This window comes from Thermothelomyces thermophilus, chromosome 7 (assembly GCF_000226095.1).
Source record: "Thermothelomyces thermophilus ATCC 42464 chromosome 7, complete sequence".
NCBI classification, from domain to species: Eukaryota; Fungi; Ascomycota; class Sordariomycetes; order Sordariales; family Chaetomiaceae; genus Thermothelomyces; species Thermothelomyces thermophilus.
Genome location: NC_016478.1, coordinates 1,215,658 through 1,236,956, shown reverse-complemented (window position 1 = coordinate 1,236,956; position 21,299 = coordinate 1,215,658). Strand labels below are relative to the sequence as shown.

Here is a 21,299-nt window from a genome sequence, read left to right as displayed (position 1 = left end):
TTAAGAGCATGATTACACAGAAGTCCATGCTGGTGTACATCCTCGGGTTGGGGTGCTGTCTCACGATCGCTTGTTCCCGCAGGCCATCTCCTTCCAGAAGCCGAGGCTATGAGATCGCTGGCACCACCCATAGGTCACACCTATTAGACACCATGGCAGGTCAGCATTGGTGAAGGTTGAGGTGTCAGAATCAGCCACGGCCAGTTTTAGAATATCTCCGATTTGTATTCACCCGGGGCGCACACCGGTGTCTCATGTCGGGCGTTCTGGTGTTACTGCCACACACGGGAGCGGGAGCAGATTTGAAAAGAGAAGGCGGCCGTTGATAGTAAGTTGCCGCTTCGCTGTTGGCAACGCTACAAGTGTACAATCTGACTCCTATCCGAAATTCAGTTAACTGACCAACTGCGATGTGCTTGAGTTCGGTCTGCTGATGCCATAAATACTACATCGCAAGCCACGCCGAGATAGGTGTGCGCACCGTCCTGCTCAAGACAGCGGCGAAGGCGGGGGTGGCATTCCGAGCATGAGGGTGCTTGTCTCGGTATCCTCATCAAATTTGCCTCTCGCACATACCTAACCATCGTACCCGTGAAACTCATAGCCCGCGCTGTTGCCGTGTTTTTAATCAAAACATAACCAGCCCCCCACCACCCCTATCTTTTCAATTTTGATTTATTATTTCATTTATTTATTTATTCCTCCTCTTCATCCTCCTCCTCCTCATCCTCCTCCTCGTCTGCGGCCGGGCTGCGTCAGCACGTCGACCACGCTCGGCCGCGTCTCCTTGCTCAGGGGCGCCCACGACCCGCCCGGGGCAAGCAGCGGGTTGGTCATGACGCAGTCGTGGTGGGCGAGGTAATAGTCGCGCAGCGAGGCCGGGTCGTCGCAGAGGGCGCGCCAGAGGAGTGTCTCCAACTCGCGCGCGGCCCCGCGTGGTTGCGCTTCGAGATGCTGTCGAGCCGCGCGTTGGAGCCCATCGTCGTCGTCGAGGACGACGACACGTGCGGGCCCGAGCCGGGCGTGTGAAGACCCTAGAATGATTGAGAGAGGGGAACAGACGCGACACTCGGAAGAAAAAGAAAAAAGAAGAAAGAAGAAAAAAAAAACGAACGAGCGCACATCTCCAGTTACTTTTCCCACCTGAAAACAAAGAACAGGGACTAGTTAAGTGACGAGAAAGAAAACTGACCCTCGTCAGGTGTAATTAACCGGCACAAGCCCTAATTAATTAGTGCACATCGACTCCCTTTCTAGCCTCTCCCCGCCGGTGTCTCGTAACACCTCACATGGAGACCTGTATAACACGCAAGACTTCAGCTCCGGCGGCGCCAGCCAGCCAGTTTGTATGTACATACATACACTAGAGAAACAATACGACATTAGCGCCCGTCTACCCGCTCTGTGCTCTCTCTAAACCGCGGAGACCCACCCAAGCGGTTGGCATTCCAATGCTAGTAATCCGTATGTACAGTACAATGATAAATCACCCCGGTGTCATTCACAGCAGCGAACGCAAAAGAAAGAAAAACGACTCCAAACCATGACATCACCCCCATTGCTGGTTGTCAAATCATACATCCCACCCCATTGGCTGCCCAAAAAAAACAAGACCAACCGTTTCAGTCCAACTCCCTAAACACCGTTCCACGGCCGTCCGCCCCTTTCACCCAAGCTACTTCTTCATGCGTATTATTGGACCAGTTCATCATCTGTTGGCACTCGACCACTGAAAATGCTTGTTCGCCACCTTCTAGGCCTGGCTCTGCTGCCCCGCCATCCTCTGATCTTCCTCCATCATTCCAAAACTCTGACTCGCCCTTCTTAGATTACTCATCAGCCGCTCAACCAGGGCCGCGTTATCTTGCTGCCCAGCCTCCGTCGGGGAGACAGCTGTCCCCTGTTGGACTGGTTGCGGCTCGGGCGCTGGGGTCCAGCGCCGTCCATCTGATGACTGATGCGCTGTAGAACTTGGTGTCGGGATCGCAGCCTGCGGTGACCGCTGAGAAGTCGTTCCCGAACCAGCGTGGCTGTCACCGACTGGTGTTACTTGCCCTTGCTGCGGCGAGGCGGCCGCCGGGGCCTGCGTGGCGCCGGAGTCTGGAGCAGGTCGGGGTGATGCTGCCGCTACGGGGGCCGGTTCTTGAGCTGGTGATGGCTGAGACGCTTGCTCATGAGGTTGGCTAAGAGGCGACGGCTTGGAACCGCTCGGCGACGCGGTGGCCATCTGCCTTACGTATGGGGGCAATGGAATCGGACTATGGCTTTGTTTCGTAAACACCGGCTTTGCCTGTGCTGAGGGTTTCGGTGCCTGAGAAGGTATTTGAGTAGGAGGCTGCGATGTCGCTCGCCAAACATGCTGGGTAGGCTGGCCCGGTTGCTGCTGCTGCTGCTGCTGCTGCTGCTGCTGCTGCTGCTGCTGCGGGGCAGCGTATTGTGGTCGGTTGGCGGGATGCAGCCCTTGGCCAGGCTGCCTCGCCTCGAAAGGTTGCCCGCTAGGCATGCCCGGCGTGCTCGGGGCTGCGTATCCATGATTGTGATGTGGTGGTGCCTGAGTGGTAGGCGCTGATGATGGTGGAGGCTGTGGTGATGGAGATTGCGAATTGGTGGCCGGCGGCCGAGGGAGAATCTGCGCATATGGAGCGTGTGCCGGTGCCGAGTTTTCGAGGCGCGGGCGAAGAGGCTGTAGTAGAGAGGCTGGCACCTGCTTGATCGGAGCTTTACTGGAATCCCCAGAAAGGGCCTTTTGCGCCTTGATCAGGAACTCGCGGAGGTTCCCTTCGTAGCCGTTTGTGAAACCACCCCATTGCCCATACGGAGTCCGGTATCGCGACGAGTCCCTACTCAGCATGTCAGCACCGTCGGGAAGCTACGGCATCAAGTAGCCTTACCTATTGTGGTTGACTTGGAAGAAGGTATACTTTTGGTACGCGCTGGCATATGGCTGTCTTCCGGCTCCTCCAGGCTGCAAAGCGCCGACATTTGGAGATCTCAGGGCTGACGACGTCATTGGAGCAGCCGTGTCTGTCGATGAAGGCCAGGCTCTTGACTGAGGCTGAACAATATGGCCTGATTTCATGTGAGCAGGGGGCCAGGATAAGCCAGGAAGCTTCGGGAATCCATTACTACCTCGGACGGGCGCGAAACGATCCGATAAATACGGTGCTGAGCTCTTGGGTTGACCATCCAGAGCAGGTGGCTGATACTGCTTGACTTGAGGGGGGGGTTGATGCAGCTGCAGCTGCAGCTGCTGCATGTGTTGTTGAGACTGCAGGGGAAACAGGTGTTGTTGGAACGTCGACTGCGGCTGCGCTTGCGGGGCCGCTTGTTGAGTCTGAAATTGCTGGAACGCTGGGGATGGTGAAGGTGTGCTGACAGCAAAGGTGTGAGAGGTATAGGGAGCAGGTTGTTGTCCAGTAGTCAACCCAAACGGAGTCCGCGGCTTGTAGACATAGGCCTTGTCCTGCTTGCCCGCAGCGGCGCCGGACACCCCCCCAGCAACGGCGGGATACCCTGGATACGCCCCGGAAACCGATGGCCCGGCCTGAGGAACCAGGGGCGCCCGCATCGGAGGTGGCGGCTTCGGTATGGTGTCCAGAAAGTTTGATTTGGGATTGTGCCTCCGCTGCGATGGGTCCTCGGTATATTGGGCCTTTGCCTCGGTCGATGTCTTGCCCAGGTAATGCCAGACTTGCTGCTCCCGACTGAGGTCGACCTTGACCTGGTCCGGGTTCTTGGTGGCATCACCAGTATGGAACTCGGCCCAGGTGTATCCGGGAGCAAACTCGTCATCCTTCCTGGGCGCCTCATCAACGGCCCGCTTGGCGTTGATCTCCTTTTGTGCCTTCCTGGAGGTGGGCATCGGAATCGCATTAGGGGACGCCTTGGGAAGACGGAAGTCAGCTGGATCGGGCAAGAGCAGCCACTTCCATTGGACTTCGACTCGGTCACTACATATTGTTAGCTCGGGCACATACACATAGGAAAACCATGCCAGACGACATACCCATTGGGAATGATATCAAGAAGGAGCGTCTCCTCGTCAGCGCGGTTCTCCACCACGACGCCGGCGAATATTTCGCCACGATAGTACTGCAGCTGGCAGATATCGTTCTTCTTGAGGGCTTTGGCGGCCGCGCGGAGCTGTGGGTCGTTCTCCAGAGCATCGCCATCCGCCTTCCTATCCCTCTTGGTCCGATGGAATCGGCAGCTGAACTCAAAGGCCTGTTCCTTGTATTCGGTCCCATCCGCTCCGAATACCGGCACTTCCTGCTCTTCCACAAAGACTCCAGCTGCAGCGGCACAAGTGGCGTGGTAGGCTCTCGGACACTTCTTCTGCGAGCACTGGAAGCACGCTCCTTTCTTGGAGCGGCAGTAAAGGCACTTGAGTTCCAAGCGCGCCTTGTCGATGCCGGCCACGTTGGCGACAATCTCGCGGCCATCCACCGTCTCGATATATGTCTCGGGCAGATAGAGCGCACACATGCGGTGAGCCTTCCGGCCATCATCTGTGGGCATAATCTCGGCCCCTGGAATGTCGTTGGGGCAAAGACAGCACGGCGGTTCGACGTGCGGCTTGAGACGCAGACGAACCTTCTTTGTCTTGGCCCGCGGCTCCTTCTCGTCTGTATCGCGCTTGCGTTTCCGGCCCGGGGCTTTGACTCGGACTGTGTGGCTCGAAGGCGGGCTGGGCAGACCCGTTTCCTCTTCCTCGTCATCTTCTCCCTCCTCTTCGTCCTCCGTCTCCTCATACTCTGTCTCTTCTCCGCGGAGTTTGCGTTCGATTTCATAGACATCGATCCAAACACTGTCCTGCGCCTGAGCGCACTGGCACTTTTTGGCAATCTTGGCTATCGGCAACCAGCTATCCAAGGCGAAGTTGACGGCCTCGGCGCAGTTGTAGCCAAGGTTGAATCCGGAGTGGTACCCGTACGGATACGTGACTACGAATTCTCCCGGGTATGAGACGCACTTGTTGACAGTGATGTTATAGTGCTGCTTGAGGTGTGACGGAGAGATCAGGAAGCCCTTGTGCCTGAGGAACTGATCGCATGCCTTCGCTTCGGTCGGCCAGATGTTCTTCATGGCGGCCTCGAATCTTCGGGCATCGGCTTGGGAGATACTGTACCATTGCTTCGGAGCGCCAAAGTGGAGGTAGTTGATGCTGTAGAGATCGACATCCTCCAGATGCCACGCGAATGTTGCCTTCCACATGCCCAGGTACAAATATGCCGTGTTGACGCCCGGCACCTTCGTTCCAAGGACATCGAGCAGGTTGGGCAACTTGTTCAAGTTCCACTTATCGACCGAGTCGTGAAAGAGAGTACCCGGAAGATCCGCCCCGTACAGGGGCGGAGCGTACGTGAGCGTCTTCCAGTAAATCTTCTCCAACTCTTCGCAACGTTCTGGGGTGAACTCGGAGGTGTCCATCCGGTAATCCCAATCCTTGAAAGCCTCCTCGTCAATCATGGCCGAGCCTTCGCGACGGATGTATTTCCGACGAGCGGAGACGGATTGGGTCTTCGGTTTGGCCTGTCGCGCAGATCCCATCCTGCGCACCGCCCCAGGCGCATCCGCATCCTCGCAGTCATCTTCGTCCATGCCCAGCTCCCCTTCCACAGACTTTATCACCTCTTCCTTTTCGGGGAACGGCGATACGGGCGTCATGGGACGATCCTCCGGCTCTTCGGACTCTTCCTTTGCGGCACGGGCAGACCGTCGAGTCGCCCTTCCTCCTTTGCGCTTCCTGCCACGGGTCGAGGTGCTGGTAGTTCGGGTGCTGGGTTTGCTGGGATCGGCAGCAGCACGAGATCTTGTGGCAGGCTTCCTATCCGAGTTTGCGCGGCGCTCGCCTCGCCTCGCAGGTGGTTGGTGCTCGCTTTGCTCGCAAAGCTCCCGCCACTGCCGGAGGTTGTAGGTGCGCTGGTGAAGGATGTTGACCTGGCGGTAGGTTCCGTTGGAGCCCATGATGTCTTGCTTGATCGGCTCGCGAACCCGGATCCGCTTGATCAAGTCGTCTATGGGCGGCAACGACTGCTTCCACTCCTCGGGCGCAATGATCTTGATGATGCCGGATTTCATGCCGTATTTGTCAACCTTTTCCATCTGCATTCCATCTGTTAGCGGGGGGCGGTGCCCGGTGCAGATACGGTCTGTGAGTCGACATACAAAGAGCTTAAAGTCTTGAAACTGTTTCATGGTCGGCTTGAATACGGGTACCGTGCCCGACCAGTGATCGGGAAGAATCTCGCCAATGTCGTCGTCTTCCGCCTGCGGCTCAGTTCCCGGTTCAACTTTGGGTTCCACCTTTGGTTCGGCTTCGAATTCGCCCTTGAGTTCGGCCTGGAGCTCGCCGTCCAGCTTGCCGGCGACCTCATCGAGGTCGCTCAGCTCCGAGTCGCTGCCGTCGACGTCGACAGCATTGTTACTGTCCGGCGGCGAATGCAGGGCGATCGGGTTGGTGCTGTCGGTCGACGGTTCAACGTCCATAGCCACGGCGGGCGCCGCAGCGCCAATCGCTTCAATGGACATTGTGCCGTGTGCTACATGCGTCCGATGTTTCTGCGATGACGACTGTCTCGAGATGCAATGGCGAGGCAAGCCAAGGGTCGAGTCGTCGTATTACGGATCGACGAAGCGCCGAGCGTCTGCAACTGCCGAGTTGGAGAATGGCAGGTACGAGATTGGGGATCTGAAGAGTCCAACTTTTTGTCGTTCGGATAGTAGGCGGGGGCTGGGGGAAGGTCGGCTGGCTTGCCGATGGGTCGATTTGGGATGTAATCTGGGCTGATCGCTTGCTCCCTGGCAGGGCCTGCGCAAGGGGGGGATGCGGGTAAGCTCCAAACGGGAAAGGCGCTGGGGCGTCTGGTTTCAGCGGGCAGAGCGCTGTGGCTCGTGCCACTTACTGCTGACGGGAACCGCTTTGAATCGTCGCAACCGCGAAGCTTGGTGGCTTGGAATATCTCTCAGCAGTGGTTAAAAACCATTAAACATACTCCATATTATCCGCTTCCGAGAAGTATCTTGGATTTCGAAGATTGATGTTTCGAACAGGCTGTGCAACTCGAGAAATTGGGCTTGAAGTCGCATCTGGTTTCGGGTCGAATTGAAAGAGGGGGGGGGGGGGTTTGAGCAAGCAAATGCAATCATGGCAGGGTTCTTGCCACCTGCTGTGATCAAGTCTACTAGTAGAGCGCGCTAAACCTGATGGGGTAGGCGTGAAAAGAACGTTTCGTCGACAGAGGCCACGTGATTGGCCGGAAAGCCCAGTTGAATCGCAGGTAGAGCCATTTGTGAGATTTCTGTGTCGGGACAATGATTTCGCTCTTCATACTTAGGAGCCAGATGGGCATAGGAGAGCCTCATTTAAGATGTAGGATGTCATTTATTGAACAAACGATGATTGAAGTATTCCTTACCCGACCCTTCTTACCGGTTTCGAACGGAAGAAGTACCCTACTAGAGAAGTGGAAAAAGTACCCTTCCAGAGAACCAGAAGGAAAACCAAAGTCACTCTTACTTGCAGTGCATCGCGGTGGACAATTCTCTGTTTTCCATACATACACCACACAAGCTCAGGTGCCACAAAGGTCGCGACGAAAAAAACCTAGAAAAAGAAAACCGAATTCGACAAGTTGCAAGGCTCAGCGGCAGCCTGTTGAGCTAGCGATCGGAATCTCGAGATCGCAAACAATGGAACCAGACGTCTTGGTGTAATGCATTCCACTCGCTGTATCGCTCGAAAAGATCAATCGCTTTGTGCATTACTGTGTACTAGTACACTAGCTAGAGTCCAGCGATGAAAACTACAAATCATGTTTGCTCCAGATTAGATAAGATCCCTTTGACCAAGCACAGTTCGACTGCCCCTGAGCCGGCCGCTGGGGCTGCCGGAGAGCCAGGTGCCGTGTGGGGGTTCACGACCGATGACCTGCATGACAACTCCGCCCTGGCCGGGCCCAGCCGGCTCCGGGAAGATACCTAACCCAGAACCGGTCGTCTCGATCCAGAACTGGACGTCTCCGTTTTGGAAACACGCACTCAACCCCAACTGACAGTCGAGGCAAAGGATCCTTTCGTTGTGTTTTGTACCATCTCAGCAATCCAGTCTTTAGAGACACGGAAAAAAGAGCTCTGTTGAATAGCAAGGTAACAAGGCGGCAGCCCAGCACCAAGGTACAAGAAGAGAACAATATAGTAGTAGTATATCATAGGCTAGCACAAAGACATCGCAGACATTACGTATCATCGCGTACTCGGAGGCTCGGCGCCCAGGCCAAGAGCCTCAAAGGCAATTAGGATGCCGTCCACGGCTAACCATGCAATGCCTATTGTCGACCGGTTAGTGCCTGCCGCGCCTAAACTAATTACTCGGAGCCCGCAACAGGACGAGGGGCACTTACCAGCGTAGACGACCAGTTTCGTCACCACCTCCACGTCGTACCTCACCCGCGGCTTGACCAGCTTGGAGAACACCTCCCTCTCGTCCAGCTCATCCTCCTGGCTGAGGCACGGATCCGCCCCGCTTACCGCCTCCGCCGAGCCCTCAGACGTCGGGCTGGCCGCTACAGTCCCCGTCCCCATCTGCTTTTCGAATTCGGCCAGCCTCCCCCCGCTCTGCACACCCGAGACCTGCGAGCACTCCCCATCGGCCGTCGCCTTCTCCCGCAAGCTCCGCGAACTCAGCTTCCCACGAAGTCCCCGGCCGCCGCCGTCGCTCTCCAGGCTCTCCCTCCTCCTGCGTTCCCGGTACGCCAGCGTCTCGTAGGCATCTGCGGCGCTCTGCGGGCCGACACTGACGGACCGTCCCCTGCCCGGCCCGCGGAAACTGCGCACCAGCTTCGGCAGGTCGCTCACGTTCGGCAGGACGTTATCGTCCCGGAGATGGAGGGGCACGTCCTTGTACTCCGAAGCCGGGACGAAGAAGCGCCTGGGCAGCGATAAGCCGTGCGTCTCGATGACGCGGTAGAGGTGCGGCAGGAAGCGCAGCAGGGTGGGCTTCATGACCTCGCGCCAGGCAAAGATGACGGCGACGCCGAAAATGAGACGGGCGATGGCGCGCTTCCAGCCGAGCGCCGACAGGTTGAAGGTGGCGTCCGGCCCGTTGTAGACGGCCGCAAAGGGCGAGTAACGCGCAAACCGCCAGGTGCCCACTTCCAGGCCGATCATGACGCCCGCGAAGGCCACGCTGTCGTCGAAGCAGGGGCAGTCGTCGGCGGGTTCTGGATGGATCCGGACCAGGACAATGATGATGAGAGCGATCGTCAAGGGCGCAATGTAAGAGCTCGAGTATAGCCAAGCTTCGACGCGGGCGGCAAAGTAGAACTCGATGAGGGAGATGGCGGCGCCCATCAGGGAGCCGACGATGACGTCCAGAAAGCCGTGCATGCCGCAGTACAGGCGACCGATGACGATAGAAAAGGCGTAGAAGTAGGCGAGGATCTCAAGCGCGAGGGTAGTGGAGGCGGAGAAGGAATTAGTATCGCGGTGCAGCATAAGGATGCCGTAGACGGCGACCGACACGGCGTTCGCCGAGTGGGTGGAGGGGAACCCGTATTCGAGGGCGGCCGAGCCGGACATGGTGATGCGTTGGAGTGGCGGGGAGAGCGGGCGCGGAAGCGAGCATAGATCTTTGAGGAATCCGGTGAAGAAGACGCCGGTTGCGAGAATATGGACCAGTCTGGAAAAAAACGTCGTCAGCATCTACATAGCCGACTCTGGTTCGCAACTCGTTATCTGCTTCTTCTGCTTGCCTACCCCTTGCCGAACTCCGGAAAGCCACACCAAAAGAGGACGGGCAGCCCGATCATGAAGAATGTGTGTGTCCCGAGATTGGCCGTAATCGCAAAGTAGCTATCAAGGGCGGGCGTGCGCATCGAGCTTTGGAGGGCAGCAAGGTACGGCGTCTCCCATCGAATGATCGGCAGGAGCCGCTGTCGCAGGTTGTACCGCCATTTTGGAAGCGCTCGCCTGTCTGGACGTTGATGTCAGCGGCGTTTATCATTGAGAGTCCCGAAAGTAGGCGTGCTGGTTTCTGCTGCCTCGAGGTTTATTTCGACGCGGGGCAAGTCAAGGAGGAAGGGAAGGGGGGGGGGAGGGAGGGGGAGCTTGCGAGGGGCGACAGAACGGGCCCGCTGCCGAGGCTTCGGCGCTCAATTGGGGGCGGAGGCAAGACATACAATGATGCAGGCTCTTCAATCCGGCGTCGACGGCCCCGTTCTCTTTCGTCGGCTCGACAATCGCCGGTGGTGTGGCCTTCTCGGATGGCCTCGCGCCACCAGAGGTAGCGCTGTTGTCGGACGGACTCATTGGGGATCGGAGCCGTGCCGAGGTACTGCGTAAGGTGCCCACTGATTCGGTGGCCCCCTCAGAGTGTGCAGTGAGTTACCTTGGCGGCGCGCGAGCGAGCGAGAGAGCAATGGCAGAATTTGGCGTGCGATGGCAGCAATTGTGAGACATTGATTGTTGCAGCCACGCGATTCCCCGACTCGACCTGAATTCAGAGACCTGTGCGGATAGGTCAAGTGGTCAGAATCGGTGCTTGATCAGGCGAGGTAGTCTTTAGGTAGGTCCAGCCCCGAAACTTGGAAGGGACAGCCCCCAAAATGCAAGCTGGCCCGCACCAGGACAGGGGTGCAAGGCGTTCCAATTTTCGCCGCCCACCTCCCAAGCTCAGCATACCGGCACGTGCGACAAAGCTGATTCGCTTGCGCCCGAAATAACGTTAAAAACACCCCCTGTTCTGCCCCTGAAGTTGTGTGCGCGTAGTGTAACGCTAGTGTCGACCCTCCACTATAGTACACTACCGTGCATCAACTGATGAGGGGTGGGGGAGGCTCGGGCGGTCAAGCACGTTGGAGTACGCTATACTCCGTAGTATTCTCGCTTGCCCTGCAGTTGTATGTACATACGTACCTACGCGAAGTTGGGGCGAGGAAAAAAGAAAAAGAAAAAAATTCCCTACATAGTAGGTAGCAAAGAACGAGATCGGGAACTGAAAGGACTAACAAGGCCAGATCAGATCAATGACAGTGCTCTCTCTGGCCGGAAAGAAGGCCGTCGTTACCGGCGCCTCGGGCGGCATCGGTTTCGCCATCGCGTCGCGGTTCGCCCAAGAGGGCGCCAGCGTTGTGTTGGCGGGCCGGACGAGGGCCAAGCTTGAGCGGTCGCTGGGAGAGCTGCAAAAGCTTGGAGAGCCGCCGGGGTCGGACCGGTCCTCGCAGTTGCACCGCATCCACTGTTTGGATGTGGGTGAGATGAAGGAGTGGGAGGGACTAGTGAAGGAACATGTAGGCTCTCTGACATTATTTATTCACTTTTGACTATGCCATGTTTCTGTTTCTGTTTCCTTGAGCCTCGTCCATATCCAACCCGTTGCAGAATGGAGAGCCGCAGAGAAGCTGATATCATGCACTGCAGAAGGAGATTGACTTCCTGGTCAACTGCGCTGGACAGTCGCAACACTCCCTATTTCTTCGCACCAACGAGGAAGCCGCCCAGTCCCTGCTGTCGACCAACCTGCGCAGCGTCATCTTCGGGTGCAAGACGGTCGCCAAGCAGATGGCAGCCCGGCGGGCAGGCGGGTGTATAGTCAACGTCTCAAGTTTGCTGGCCTACAAGGCAGCCATCGGCACCTCCATCTACGCCGCAACCAAAGCGGGCCAACTAGGTAGGTAGACATCATCGGTTGACCCTCTAAGTGAGCGTCTCAGTACTGACTCGTTCCATGACCGGCAGGCCTGACTACTGCTCTCTCTCGGGAGCTAGCCCAGCATGGTATCCGCGTCAACGCCGTTGTGCCGGGATACATCGACACAGATATGACCGAATGTGAGTTCTCATGCTTCTCATTTGGTCCCCCCCCCCTTCCCCCTTCCCCGCCAATTCCTACAGTAGTATTCTTGATAGTATCTTTGTTGTTGCCTATGGCCACGCAACCCCAGTAATCATCCTTAATTGCTCCGTAAAGGAGCAGCGCCGCTATCGCCAAATCTGGGGACGCCTCAGCTGGTTTCCTGTCGATCGATACGTGTGCCCAAGCTAATCATACACATCATCACTGTCGCCACGCAAAAGCCCTCGCGAATAAAACCGAACTCGAGAAAAAGATCCCCTTGGGACGTTTCGGGACCGCGAGCGAAGTCGCCGATGCCGTCGCCTTTCTCGCCAAAAACGAGTATGCAAATAACTGTATCCTCAACCTGGACGGTGGGTTGAGCGCGGTCTGAGTGGTGGCTGGCGGGCGCACATTCATGTTTGGTGGTGTTGGTTGGTCTCTGGCAGGTCCCTGGGCCGCTTACGACGACGCCTTGGCAACTTCGCTCACGGTCCGCGATGCCATTCTGCTTCGTGACTTGCCACCTCTCTCAGTCATCGTCAATGACGATGGCACCCCCGGCGCTATCGTCGAGGACAACGACATCGCCATCATCCTCAAGGTTCGACGCCGAAGTCTTGGCCTTCTTGACGGAGGCGGCATCCTCTGTGCCTTCTGGATGGGGGCGCTTAGCCGGTAATACTTCGGCTACCGCTTCGCTCTGTTGCCTGCTGCCGCTCTGGGCGGAATGTCCGTTCTGCCCATTGCATTCTGGCGCAGGAGTTTTCTTGGGTTTTGTTGGGATCTTGACCTCCTCAGGCGAAGCGCGTTTGATCGGCTTGTCCTCGAGAGGCTCCTTGCTATCAGAGGGTCAGCATGGCAAGAAGTAAGGATGCGGCCAATGGGGGCGTACGCTTCTTGAATGGCGACCACTACGTTGACAAAGGGATCCTCATCGTCCTCGTCTGTAATGGTCAAGAAGGAATCTGGCCCAATACCTATTTTACGCCATATCGTTAGAAGATCCCGGAACAGCTTCTAAGCAGTACACCGGTGCTTACCAAGCTCGCTCAACTTCTTGCCCAGGTTGTCCGTCTCATCGGGGTCATACAGAATGCCGACATCATTGCTGATCGAGATGTCTTTCTCTCCGTAACCCAGCTGGAGCTTCAAGAAGTCCTCCACGAGGTCATTGAGCGTTGCTCTCGACAGATCGACGTAGGCGCGAGTCTGGAAAACGCCACAGACAGGGCAGTCCGGGTTCGGCTCTCTGGACTTGTCCGATGCGAGGAGCCGGGCGGGTGCAAAAGGCGTCAGGAATACCTCTTTCGCCTTCTCGTACTCGCCCTTGAGCACCTTGAACGCCTCGAGCACGCAAAGACCTGCCACGATGGCATTTGTCGTCGCGATGGCAGGGATGATATTGCCCGCCATTTGTTTGATGTCAAACTTTGATTTGCGTTCGATGCCAAAGATCGTCGACCTGATATTTGCGCTCGCGGCGACAAAGTCCAATGTATCCTCGTCGTCCTTGTCAAACGTAATGGTGGCGTCTTGCGTGGCGCCGTCGGGGCCGTTCTTGATGTCGAGGACACGCTTGCTAAGCCGGTCAAGACTATCGTTAAAAACGACTAGGTTCTCTTCCAGCGACCAGATTTTCTGGTCGTTCTTCAGCACCGCATCCTTCGCCGCCGTCGCTTCGGAGGCCTTCTCCAACAGCTCCTTATAGTTGAGCGGCTCCGGCGGCTTCCTCGTTTTCCACATATCCTCCATGGACCGCAGCCGGACAATATCGGTGTTGAATACCTTATCGAAGAGCATCTCGTGGAACTCTGGACTGCCGACGGATTCGCGGATTTTCCTCAACGCTTCCGACTCTTTCTTGAGCTCCTCGATCTCCTTGGCGTTGTCGGCATCCAAGGAGTGGTCAAAGGCCGACTCGTCTTCGCTCACCCCAAAGACCTCGTTGAGAAGATAGCTCTTGCCCCAAACTATGCAGTGGATTGGTTGGCTCGGTGTGCTGCGGATTGTGCAGACGGGAAACGACTTGGGCGTCTCTTTTGGCGAGCAGTCGTAGCACGCCGTGACGCCCTTCTTGATCACCTGGACCTGGCCGTTGAAACCAGTAGTTCCGCTCTCAATCAGTGGCACGTCGGCCGCCAAGCACATCTTGTTGACGTGCCTACGGGCTTCCAAGTTGTCCAATGCGTTAAACACTATCCTGAAGCTGCCGAACCAATCGATGCTGAACTGGGCGTCTTTAATGTTGGCATGGTGCGCGACGATCTTGACCGCTGGGTTGAACTTTTCGGCGACTTCCTTTGCAACCTGGCATCGAATCGGTTAGCCCATGCGGAACTGGAGCGACGGGCGCGAGGACGCCATACCAATGCCTTCGACTTCTTAATATGTTCCTGACGGAAGAGGAACTGCCGGTTAAGGTTGCTGAGGTCGATTGTGTCGAGATCGACAACGTGGATCTCTCCGAAGCCGGTCAAGACAAGGTTTTTGAGGAGTTCACATCCTATTCCTCCGGCGCCGACCATCAACACGCGCGACTGTTTGGTCTGTGTTAGCGGCAACCCCGGGCCAAGCTCCATCTCTGGATGACGTCGCGGGGCAGCATATGCGATGAAGGTCTGCTGGATGGGAAAGAAGTCGGTCGAAATGAAGAGGAAGTGTAAGATGCGGCGCGATCCAATTAGGACCAAAGAGCGCAAGGGAGTAAGAAGGGTTGATGCTGTATGTGGAGGGGCGTCTTCTACCGACGGAGGGGCGCCGCGCGAGTAGTTGTCTGGGATTGAATGCGAGAGCAAGAAGCCATGACCTTCCAGGTACCCACCTGCTTGACATGCGCGTTCAAACCGCGACCGAGCGATTGCGAATTAAAACTGTCGCGGGCTCGAGATTGTGCAATGACTGGCACCACGGGCGCAAGCGGCGCAACAGGCGTTGCGCTCCCTTCAACGCCGACTGCTGGGTCCATGATGCTGTGCTCCCAGAGAGGAAACCACAGTCGAGTGGAGCTGAGAAAGGAGGGAAACGGCTTTCGGAAAGAGATTGCAATGCTTTCTAAAAGCAACCATGGGAATTGCTGTTGCCCAAGGGGAAAGAGTCGAATTGCCTTAGCTGCGCGACCCTGTCGCGGTGGCCTTTCACATCCGCGGAGGCAGAGCAAGGCAATCAACCGACTTGAATGGTCGGCTTTCGAACGAAAGAGGGTCCCCAGATCCCTGCCGACCCGGCAGCCGCAGCGGAAGGGCGCCTGATTGATTTGTGGCCGAAGTGATCCGAGCGCAAGACCCGCAGTGCCGCGCCGGCAGCCTTTTGACAGATGTGTGTAATCCGTAGAGTACGCGGAATCTTCCGTACTTCGAACCTCACTTACTCATGTATGTACGGGTTACTGTAAGGTTATAAATCTCTTATCTGTTGGAAATGCATGTTTGGTCCCGTCTCGGGGTGCCCTGCCGTTTGTGTTTTGTAGTCCAGCTGCCGCCAGAAACCAAGGGTTTCGTTTCTAGTGGCATTCTTAGTTAACTGGTCGCCCTGCTGAAGCGAAAAATCCACCCAGGAACCGCACAGTTTTTCCTGTGAGGCGAGGGAAGGTGGATGTTCCGTACCTGCAGGATGTGTTTGTTGCTTTTGGGCGACGCCCAGGAACAACACCATACCTGGTGTCATGCTCACACGACAGCAATCTTTTAGAAACGCTCGAGGTTTACATGATGTACAATATGCTCTAGGTAACCTTTTTGCATAACCTCCTTAAAAAATGACATTTGGCATCTGTTCTTTCTACACTACGGCGTAGCCCACTCACGCAGAGCGGTTGCTTCGCGAAATCTCAGTGCACGCACGGTTCACCCCTTTTTTTCCTCCATATCAAATTCATCTTCTCTCGTCGCCGTCTGTCACAGAAGACTCAAACCAACCCTTTCCACACCCAAATAAACCCTTTTTCTTCCTCGCTTCGGACGGCTTTTTTCCCCTCTTTTCTCACGTTCCTGCACCGCTGCCAAAATGTCAGACGACGAACCCGACCATGAGCTCCTCGCCCTCCTCCGGCAACACCTGCAGGGCAAGCTCACGATCGAGGAGGAGCCCGAGACGGGAGTGCTAGAGGGGGCCGAGTTCGTCTACGACAACAGCATCGACGTGTCCATCGACATGCGCTCCTGCAAGAACGCGGCCGCCGCCATCTACGAGCAGATGCAGCAGAAGCAGTACTCGCCCGCGACCTGGTCCACCCACGAGCTGCACCCGGACAGGCATGTGATCGGGGCCGAGGCCGCCGTCGCCTTCGTCTTCGTCATGGACCTGCTGAATTTCTCCTTCTGGTCCGACCGGTCTGAGACGGAGCGGTTCGCGGTCGAGTACCGCGGCAAGCGCTGGACGGGGTACTGGAGCCTGGTGGCTGGCTTGCAGCGGGCGCTGGAGGAAGGTAGGTCGCTTTTTCTGTTCGTCCTGCCGCGGCGGTTGCTTGCAGCGGCACTTGCAGCGGTCGTGGGTGTTCCTGCCGTTTGCTTCAGGTGCTTCTTTTCAAAAGGATGGATCGGAGCGAGACCCTAATTGATTCATTTTCACGAACAAACAAGGCATTCCCATCACCGACCCCCATTTCTGGCAAGATGAAGAGGAGTGCACCCTGGATGTCCTGAGGCATGTCTTCCGGTCTTGTACGGATGAGGAGATGCCCCTCCTGGCCGAGAGGTTAGCTTGCTTGCGCGAGGCAGGACAGGTGTTGTACGAAGTATGTTCTTAGCCCTTAGGTGCTGCCGCCGTTTGGTTTGTCTTTGCCTTCTTGTTCGCTCTTGCGACCACCGGGGGAGGGGGGGAGAGAGATCTGACACGCTTGCCCAGAAATACCAGTGCCACCCCGTAAACCTGGTAGAGGCGGCCAGGGGTTCTGCTGCGCGCCTTGTCAACCTGCTAGCCCGGGACTTCAGTTGCTTCCGCGATGAGCATCACTTCCCGGGGCGACGGGAGCCGGTCCGCATCCTCAAGCGGGCACAGATTCTCGTCGCCGATCTCTGGGCCTGCTTCGAGGGAGAGGACTACGGGGAGTTTCGGGACATTGACAAGATTACCATGTTCGCGGACTACCGCGTTCCTCAGATTCTCAAGACTTTGGGATGCATCTCCTACAGCCCACCGTTGGAGGCAGCAATATACCGCAAGGAGGAGATACCACAAGGCGGGTCTTGGGAGATGCAAATACGGGGTGAGCAAGTACGTCGCCGGTTGCGCATGAATGTGGCGCTGACACTTTTCCAGCCTGCAGCATCTGGTGCGTAGAGTTGCTACGCAGAGAAATCGTCAGACAACATCCCGGAACACACATAAACGCCATCCTCCTTGACTTCTTCCTTTACGACTCGATAAAACAGATGGAGCAAGAGGGAACGGAGCGCAGTCCACACCACCGGACAAGGAGTATCTGGTACTGAGCCGGAGTTGCTAGATTCTTGAGCGAGTCTCGTTGCTACCCAGTTAGACTAGACGGTTAGAGGTACCCAGTGCGGATAGAGCCAGACAAAACCTCCCAGGAATCAAATGGAAAAAAAAAAGCAAGTTAGATGAGCCAGTTCCCTTTCAACTCCAAAACGCCCACCGCCCTGAAGGGAGGAGAAGAAAAAACAAATATTGTCGTCATCCGAGCCCTGCCTGATCGCCGTCTTAGACCCCAACCGACCCAACGGCAGCCGAGTTCAGCAGTTCATCCATATGTGCCTTCTCAATCGCCGTATTTCCCTTGGCCTCTTCTTTCAGGAGCACGGCGAGCACCTCGATAGGCGGGTTCAGCCCCAGCCTCTGCGCACGCTGCCACCGCTTAAGGCGAGTAATACCGACACAGGGCTGTAGCGTCAGGAGCGTTAGCAAATCCATGGACGACAACCGCCAGGTCGATACAAAAAAAAAAAAAAAAAAAAAAAAAAAAAAAAAAAAGGAAGAGAAAAGAAAGGAGACGTACCCCGTATTGTGAACTGACATCAAAGTACCGCAGCACCTTCTCCCCGGTCGTCAGACCCTCCGTGTGCTTTCTGTGCACCGCTTTCGCCTTCCGGCTGTTCTCGATTCCGTTCCAGTACCGCTCGATCGCTCGGTCGGTGATCTTGGCCGCTTCGATCTCCGCCTCTGATGCTCCCGACGCCGCCGCTACCGCCGCCGGCTGAGCCTTCTGCAGCTGCTCGTCATCGCTGGGGGCCGGTGTCTCCTCCTCCTTCTCTTCCTTCTTCGGCTCCCGTTTGCTGGCGGCGGGCTCGGGCGACGGCTCGGGGATGTATTCCTTTGCGCGCGATGGCGACTCGTACGCTTCTTTGCCGGTCTGGATCGCCTTGGTGACCTTGTGCTTGAAGCTGAGGGTCGATTGCTTGCCGGCGCCGGTGGACGACCGGGTCGATCGGCGAGTGATGGGCATTGCGCAAGTGACGTCAGGTGGAAGTTGTTCGACGGAAAATGAGTCTGGGGCAGAGGGTTCTGCTAGTCTAGAGTCGAGTCCAAGGTTCGAACTTGGAACTGCCAAATGCCCAACTTTGAGGTTGGGGATGGATCAATCATCAATTGGAGCCCCAGCGTCGCAAGTTGCCGTGAAGGGCTGCGATTGGAATTGCAGCAAGGCTTGGCCCGTCAACGCAGGCCGCTGGCGGGGCAACGTGCTGTCACGACCTCGGCGCCAAACCACGTGACTCTCTGTAACGCTTTTTTCTAGCAATAACTACGGAGGTTGGCCCCAAAAGTCCACCCCCCAAGGCATGCCAAGCCCAGGCTGCTGACAACGTGCGAAGTACATACACAATCTTGTTTATACTGTAATTTCTATTGCAAATTGATCTCCACCCGCACATCTGGGTTTTTCCCTGCCTAACCTTGATGCCAGAGCCTACGAATCTCCCAAATACAGTAGCCGTGATAATTCTGGAGCGTTTTGGTAAGCTGTCTTTCCAAGGTTAATAGACCTACTCTAACTAGCTCAGTACCGACAGAGCCTACTATGGCTAGAGAGTCCGAAGTGCCCGCAATGCCCGAAATGCCCGCAGTACCCGAAGTACCCGCAGTACCCGGAGTCCCCCCGGGCATGGCAAACATACCACTACACCTCCTCCAGGATTCTGAATCCTAGCGCGGTACTTGCCGCCAGTGGCTTTTTTGGCGCAGGACCCATGTACCATGCTAGGATTCAGAATCCTGGAGGAGGTGTATTGTCCACGAACACAGGCGTTGACCCGAGGAAGATAGACTTCGTTAGGGAGAGCTAGAGTATCTAATACGTGGAAGACGTCAGGGACAGACTTAGAAGTAGTTAGGCCAGAGGAAAGCGACATAACTGCTGGTAAATTGACCTCCTTTGATTGCAAGTAAAATAGCAAATTGAATGCTGTTTCAAATGCTTAAAATAAGCCTAGTTTTGAAGTGTTGGATAAGTCTGAAAGTCGGGTTGGTAAAAAAGTGTGCAAGTGTCTATTGCAGTGTCAGCTGACTATACTGTATGCCAAGACCTTGGCATCCTGGGATGGGGGGTGGACTTTTGGGGCCAACCTCCGTACCTGTAGTCGGGCGGGCACATCTAGGTGCATGATGCCTTGGCAGCCACCCAGGCAGGCAAGCATTGGAACAGCCCAATCGCTTTAGATACTTTCTTCTGCTTGCAGTTGATCTTGAACGCGTGCATGTGCTCAGATCCCTGAGGACGCGGCTTTCGACTTGCAACGCACTTTGCACGGGCAGGCTCTCGTGCAGTTCTACAGAGTGCCTACAAAGTACCGGGTGCTCCGTCACGACCCCTGCAAATATACACGGGAAAAATACGCAATGCGGGAGGGAAAGGAGCAGAATTCTGGCCAACATGATACTACATAGACAAAATGCTAATAATGGCAAGCAACCCTTCTTTTGACGAAAGGGGAATCTGACCGGGCGTTCGTCTCTTGCTTTTCTCTATCCCATCTCGAAGCCACAGGCGACGATGATGTCTAGTCGGACTCTCGGGCAGCCCTAAGTAAAGATATGAGACTTCTCACCAACGCTCAAGACCCGGTGGCCTCCCTGTAGAAGGTGATACTCCGGCTTGCCCCTGCCGCGCAAAACATCTCGCTCTTCCCCATACCAGGTCCCAACGCCCGCTCTGTCTTGGGCAGCCACCTCACACTCCACAAGGCCGACTCCGTCTCGCTGTGCGTCGCCACGCACACGCCGCGGGCCACATCCCAAACCTTGACCTTGCCGTCCAACGCTCCGGTGAGGAGATACTCACCCGTGTCGTTCCAGTCCAGCGAGGTGATCCACGCGGGTCTGCTCGTCGGTGTCGTAAGGTTGCCCACATGCTCTCCATGCTCCATGTCGTAGATTGCAATCACGCCCGCGTTGCCTGCCGCCGCAAGACGTTTGCACCCGGGTGAGAAGGCAACCGCCCTCACGGGTTTCGCCAGACCTGTCATGAACACGTTAGCAAGCCAATCGACATTCCCCCCTCTTCCCTTTCCCCGGGGGCGGGCAACACAAAGGGGGTGGGAGGGGAGGGTAAGAAGACCTACCAGAAAGCGAATACACCATCCTCCCCGCATCGTTGTTGAACACGTACACCGCGCCGCTCTCGTGCCCGCTCGCCGTCAGCCGCCCGTCGCGGCTCAGGTCCACGGCCATGGCAAAGCTCCCGCCCCCACGCGCCCCCGTCTCGTACGTCTGGATCCTCTCGCGCGCCTCAATGTCCCACACGTGGATCCGCCCGTCGCTCGTCGTGCACGCGAGATAGCCCTCGTCGGCGCTCAGCGCCACCGCCCACACGTCGCCGCCGTCAGTCTTGCTGGGGGGCAGTTCCCAGTGCAGCTTCCATTCTTTCTGCGAGGAAGCGTTGTCCTTGATGTTTCTGTTGTTGTTCTTGTTGTTGTTGTTGTCGCCGTCTTCGGCAGGGTTCCCATAGGTCCAGACCTTGATCTCACCCCCAAAACCTACGCTGGCTGCGACGGCGCCGACGCCGCCGCGCGCTGTGCAGATGTGGTGGCACCCGAGCTTGTGGGCATTAGGAATGGTTTGTTGGAGGGGGAAGGTGGCGTCTGTGGTGCCGTGGACACGAAGGGATGAGGAGCCGCTTGCGGAGAGGAGACAGGTCGGGGTAGGGGCGAGCGAAAAGATATCTGACGGGTGGGCTGTAGGGCGGTCCGGGTCAGTAACGGAGAGCTCGGGTAGGGAGAAGGAATTGGATCGCGGGGCCGCATTCGCGCACCTTCGTCCACCGTATGCGCGGTGAGGTATTGTTTCGACTGGGGGGAAAAGTCAGCAACGGTTCTTCGTTCCGCGAGTACAATAAGTCCCTTGCCATTGTCACCTCTCCATAAAGGAGCCTTCAAATAAAAAAAAAGAACCAGCTGTGGTTCGGTGCTCGATTCAAGAAGGACTGCGGGGTGCAAGGTTCCATACGAGGTGCCTGACAGCTTGCTGCAGTAACAATGGTGGGGTAATCGCGCATGCCACAGGTGTCAGAAGA

General features: G+C 56.6%; 8 protein-coding genes across 8 annotated transcripts; 2 read left to right on the top strand and 6 right to left on the bottom strand.

The window, feature by feature from the left end:
- Positions 1-723: 723 nt before the first annotated feature.
- MYCTH_2113426 (uncharacterized protein) lies at positions 724-1,559 on the bottom strand (the record flags this gene model as incomplete). The annotated part of the gene is made up of 5 exons (XM_003666716.1): positions 724-1,034; positions 1,193-1,223; positions 1,359-1,363; positions 1,433-1,454; positions 1,506-1,559. 5 exons carry the CDS (start codon positions 1,557-1,559, stop codon positions 724-726), a joined length of 423 nt encoding a protein of 140 aa, XP_003666764.1.
- Positions 1,560-1,568: 9 nt separating this feature from the next.
- On the bottom strand, positions 1,569-6,785 carry MYCTH_2311744 (uncharacterized protein). The gene is made up of 3 exons (XM_003666715.1): positions 4,007-6,785; positions 2,922-3,950; positions 1,569-2,840 (listed from the first exon to the last, which is right to left on the bottom strand). Exons 1-3 carry the CDS (start codon positions 6,529-6,531, stop codon positions 1,754-1,756), a joined length of 4,641 nt encoding a protein of 1,546 aa, XP_003666763.1. The 5' UTR covers positions 6,532-6,785; the 3' UTR covers positions 1,569-1,753.
- A 1,329-nt stretch (positions 6,786-8,114) lies between these two features.
- On the bottom strand, positions 8,115-10,576 carry MYCTH_2311737 (uncharacterized protein). Its single transcript, XM_003666714.1, has 4 exons — positions 10,179-10,576; positions 9,757-9,973; positions 8,403-9,679; positions 8,115-8,327 (listed from the first exon to the last, which is right to left on the bottom strand). Exons 1-4 carry the CDS (start codon positions 10,306-10,308, stop codon positions 8,245-8,247), a joined length of 1,707 nt encoding a protein of 568 aa, XP_003666762.1. The 5' UTR covers positions 10,309-10,576; the 3' UTR covers positions 8,115-8,244.
- A 399-nt stretch (positions 10,577-10,975) lies between these two features.
- MYCTH_2311736 (uncharacterized protein) lies at positions 10,976-12,261 on the top strand. Its single transcript, XM_003666713.1, has 4 exons — positions 10,976-11,288; positions 11,419-11,668; positions 11,737-11,829; positions 12,076-12,261. The coding sequence occupies exons 1-4, from the start codon at positions 11,025-11,027 to the stop codon at positions 12,225-12,227; spliced, it is 759 nt and encodes a 252-aa protein (XP_003666761.1). The 5' UTR covers positions 10,976-11,024; the 3' UTR covers positions 12,228-12,261.
- On the bottom strand, positions 12,205-14,649 carry MYCTH_2311735 (uncharacterized protein). The gene is made up of 4 exons (XM_003666712.1): positions 14,203-14,649; positions 12,877-14,143; positions 12,729-12,813; positions 12,205-12,675 (listed from the first exon to the last, which is right to left on the bottom strand). Exons 1-4 carry the CDS (start codon positions 14,413-14,415, stop codon positions 12,366-12,368), a joined length of 1,875 nt encoding a protein of 624 aa, XP_003666760.1. The 5' UTR covers positions 14,416-14,649; the 3' UTR covers positions 12,205-12,365.
- A 957-nt stretch (positions 14,650-15,606) lies between these two features.
- On the top strand, positions 15,607-17,380 carry MYCTH_2311732 (uncharacterized protein). Its single transcript, XM_003666711.1, has 4 exons — positions 15,607-16,259; positions 16,414-16,568; positions 16,679-17,039; positions 17,093-17,380. Exons 1-4 carry the CDS (start codon positions 15,839-15,841, stop codon positions 17,263-17,265), a joined length of 1,110 nt encoding a protein of 369 aa, XP_003666759.1. The 5' UTR covers positions 15,607-15,838; the 3' UTR covers positions 17,266-17,380.
- A 114-nt stretch (positions 17,381-17,494) lies between these two features.
- MYCTH_2121306 (uncharacterized protein) lies at positions 17,495-18,236 on the bottom strand (the record flags this gene model as incomplete). Its single annotated transcript, XM_003666710.1, has 2 exons — positions 17,495-17,674; positions 17,790-18,236. 2 exons carry the CDS (start codon positions 18,234-18,236, stop codon positions 17,495-17,497), a joined length of 627 nt encoding a protein of 208 aa, XP_003666758.1.
- A 1,541-nt stretch (positions 18,237-19,777) lies between these two features.
- On the bottom strand, positions 19,778-21,298 carry MYCTH_2311727 (uncharacterized protein). Its single transcript, XM_003666709.1, has 4 exons — positions 21,132-21,298; positions 21,039-21,075; positions 20,350-20,961; positions 19,778-20,246 (listed from the first exon to the last, which is right to left on the bottom strand). The coding sequence occupies exons 1-4, from the start codon at positions 21,132-21,134 to the stop codon at positions 19,843-19,845; spliced, it is 1,056 nt and encodes a 351-aa protein (XP_003666757.1). The 5' UTR covers positions 21,135-21,298; the 3' UTR covers positions 19,778-19,842.
- Between the last annotated feature and the right edge of the window lies 1 nt (position 21,299).